The 2,500-nt window shown below is 44.1% G+C and overlaps 1 protein-coding gene across 1 annotated transcript in view; it reads right to left on the bottom strand.

Moving 5' to 3' along the window:
• Positions 1–1,007: 1,007 nt before the first annotated feature.
• Positions 1,008–2,500, bottom strand: part of lmf1 (lipase maturation factor 1) — a 47,620-nt gene continuing 46,127 nt past the window's right edge. Inside the window, exon 11 of the mRNA XM_063212282.1 lies at positions 1,008–1,568. Within this exon, the coding sequence (XP_063068352.1) occupies positions 1,394–1,568 (175 nt within the window). The 3' untranslated portion in view covers positions 1,008–1,393. The remainder of the gene's footprint in view (positions 1,569–2,500) is intronic.

Here is a 2,500-nt window from a genome sequence, read left to right as displayed (position 1 = left end):
GAACAAACATAGGCCTCTGAGAAATCACTAATGTACAAAGCAACCTTTTACTGATACTGTAACAAAAAATATTTGGACATGATATGACATAAGGGAGACTGCTGTTCTACTGTAGATGTCAAATCCATGTTTCACATATAGGAATATTGTTATTTAAATGACGCTGAAGACAACCAAGGTCATCTAAGTACAGTATATGACATTTAGTTTGCGTGTGTGTGCAATATTTGATGTGTAGTGTGAAGTAGAGCTGGGCAGTTCTGAAAAATGTGTATCACGGTTTTCTTGATGAAAATTGAGATCACGGTTCTTTTTTGATAAGCCACGATTTCCCCCCAAATCTCAATGATTCTGAAGAAAAGACTGAAATGAAATTTAAAACTGAGATAAAATCATGAATTTAAGTTGAGATAGTAATTAAATACAGTTATGACTTTGAGAACTGTTTAAACCTATTAAAATAGCACCACATCGCCTTTTATTTAATTTTTTGAGATCAACAGTAATTGAAATGTTCATCATGATTCATCCACTAGATGTAGGTTCATCATGTTTCACTCTCATCAGCCTCTTTAGCGCGATTAACCAATTATTTTTAATAGTTCCATTAACGTCTTACATTGCGTTGACATCCTTAGTGGAAAAGCAACAACAGTGGACTTGGAGCAGAGTTGACGTGAAGTGTGACATGAAGTAAGAAGCTCACGCACATAGTATATGTAGTGTGACGCGGGTCATGATGGAAGAAAAAAACTAAATGTCTCTCATTAAAAAGTGAACCGTGTGTAGGTGTGAACCGAGATCGCGTTTTTTTTACGGTATACCGCCCAGCTCTAGTGTGTAGTACACAGTACTGAATGGAGGGCGCACATGTACATGCACATACACACACACACACACTGATGCACGCATGCACACACACACACACAGGCACGCGCACACACACACACACACACACACACACACTCATACACGCATGCACACACACACAGGCACGCGCACACACACGCACGCGCACGCGCACGCACACACACACAAACACACGCAAAAACCCCTGGGGTCCACAATGGTCCATGTTCTACTCCACTCCTTCACATTATTAAGATTATTTATTTATAATACAGCAATAATAGTAATAATAATAATCCCACATGCATCAGTGTAAACTGCTGTATGTGGACTGGACATTAAGATTTATACATGTACAACAATGTAACATCATTTAACCTTTGGCAGCGGAGGAGGGAAATAGATTGTCTCTGTTGTAATGTGTGTGGTTTTGTGAGTGTGTGTGCATGTGTGTGTATGCAAGTTTGTGTGTGTGTTGTGTTGTGTTGTGTTGTGTTGTGTTGTGTTGTGTTGTGTTGTGTTGTGTTGTGCATGTGTGTGTGTGTCAGTATGTCTCTGGTAGTGGCCACTGGCGTGATTGAAAGTACCCCCTGAGCGAGGTGGTGTTTACGGGGGGGAAGTACGGTCCGATTCGCCTCCGGGCCCACCAGCGCCCCTCCGCCGCACCCGGACCCCCCGGCACCGTGAAGCGGTAGCGGTAGTGCTCACCACGGATCCACCTGCGGAGAGGAACACACACACACATAGACACACACACACACACACACACACACACACACACACATACGCAACACACACACACACACACACACACACACACACACACACACACACACACACACACACACACACACACACACACACACACACACACACACACACACACACACACACAAGCTTTTAACTCCATTTGAACCAGTAGCAGTCATACTCACTGTCTTCTCACAATGAGTTGCAATTATGTAAGGGTTAACGTTCGGCGAGAAGGTCGCTACCGTGGAATAGCAGCACGACAGAGAGAATCTTTAGACCCCGACGCGGAGCGGAGGGGTCTTGTTCTCTCTGAAGTGCTGCTATTCCACAAAGCGACCGACTCGCCGAAAGTTAACCCGCTTATTATATGGCTATACTTAAATGATTCACACATGGCGGGGACATTTCTTTAGGCCTATAGTTTTTAGGCTAATGTCAAAAGATTGTTGCTGCGCAAAACAAAACAGTGCCGTTGTGGAACACCGCTAGGCAACAGCTAGGTAGCCAGGACAACAGGTGTTGTCTATCACAGCAGCTGATTAGAGTCTTGTTGAAAAGTCGCTTTAGCAGTGAAAAGTCTTGTTGCCATTGACAGCGGTCTGTTATAGACCAACCCGTCCGTTATCGAAAAATAACAGACGTGCGAACGTTGGGGAGCCCCGTTGAAATGAATGGAGCATTCGACCGATGACGTCACAACCATATAATAAGCTTAATGTAAAATGTACTTTCTCCAAAGAAACAGGCGAATTCAACCTCTGAAAGCAGTGTACAATAGTCAGTTTCTGTACAGTACTGTACAGCGGTCCCGAGACACATCACAGAGGCACATTCACCACTGACCAGCAGAGGGGGCTACAGGCCAGTGGTGGTTTGAGCAGTATACCCTAGTAGTACC

Source organism: Engraulis encrasicolus, chromosome 2 (genome assembly GCF_034702125.1).
Source record: "Engraulis encrasicolus isolate BLACKSEA-1 chromosome 2, IST_EnEncr_1.0, whole genome shotgun sequence".
In the NCBI taxonomy this organism is placed as follows: Eukaryota; Metazoa; Chordata; class Actinopteri; order Clupeiformes; family Engraulidae; genus Engraulis; species Engraulis encrasicolus.
The sequence above is the reverse complement of the archived record's forward strand: the minus strand, read 5'-3'. Positions and strand labels throughout refer to the sequence as shown.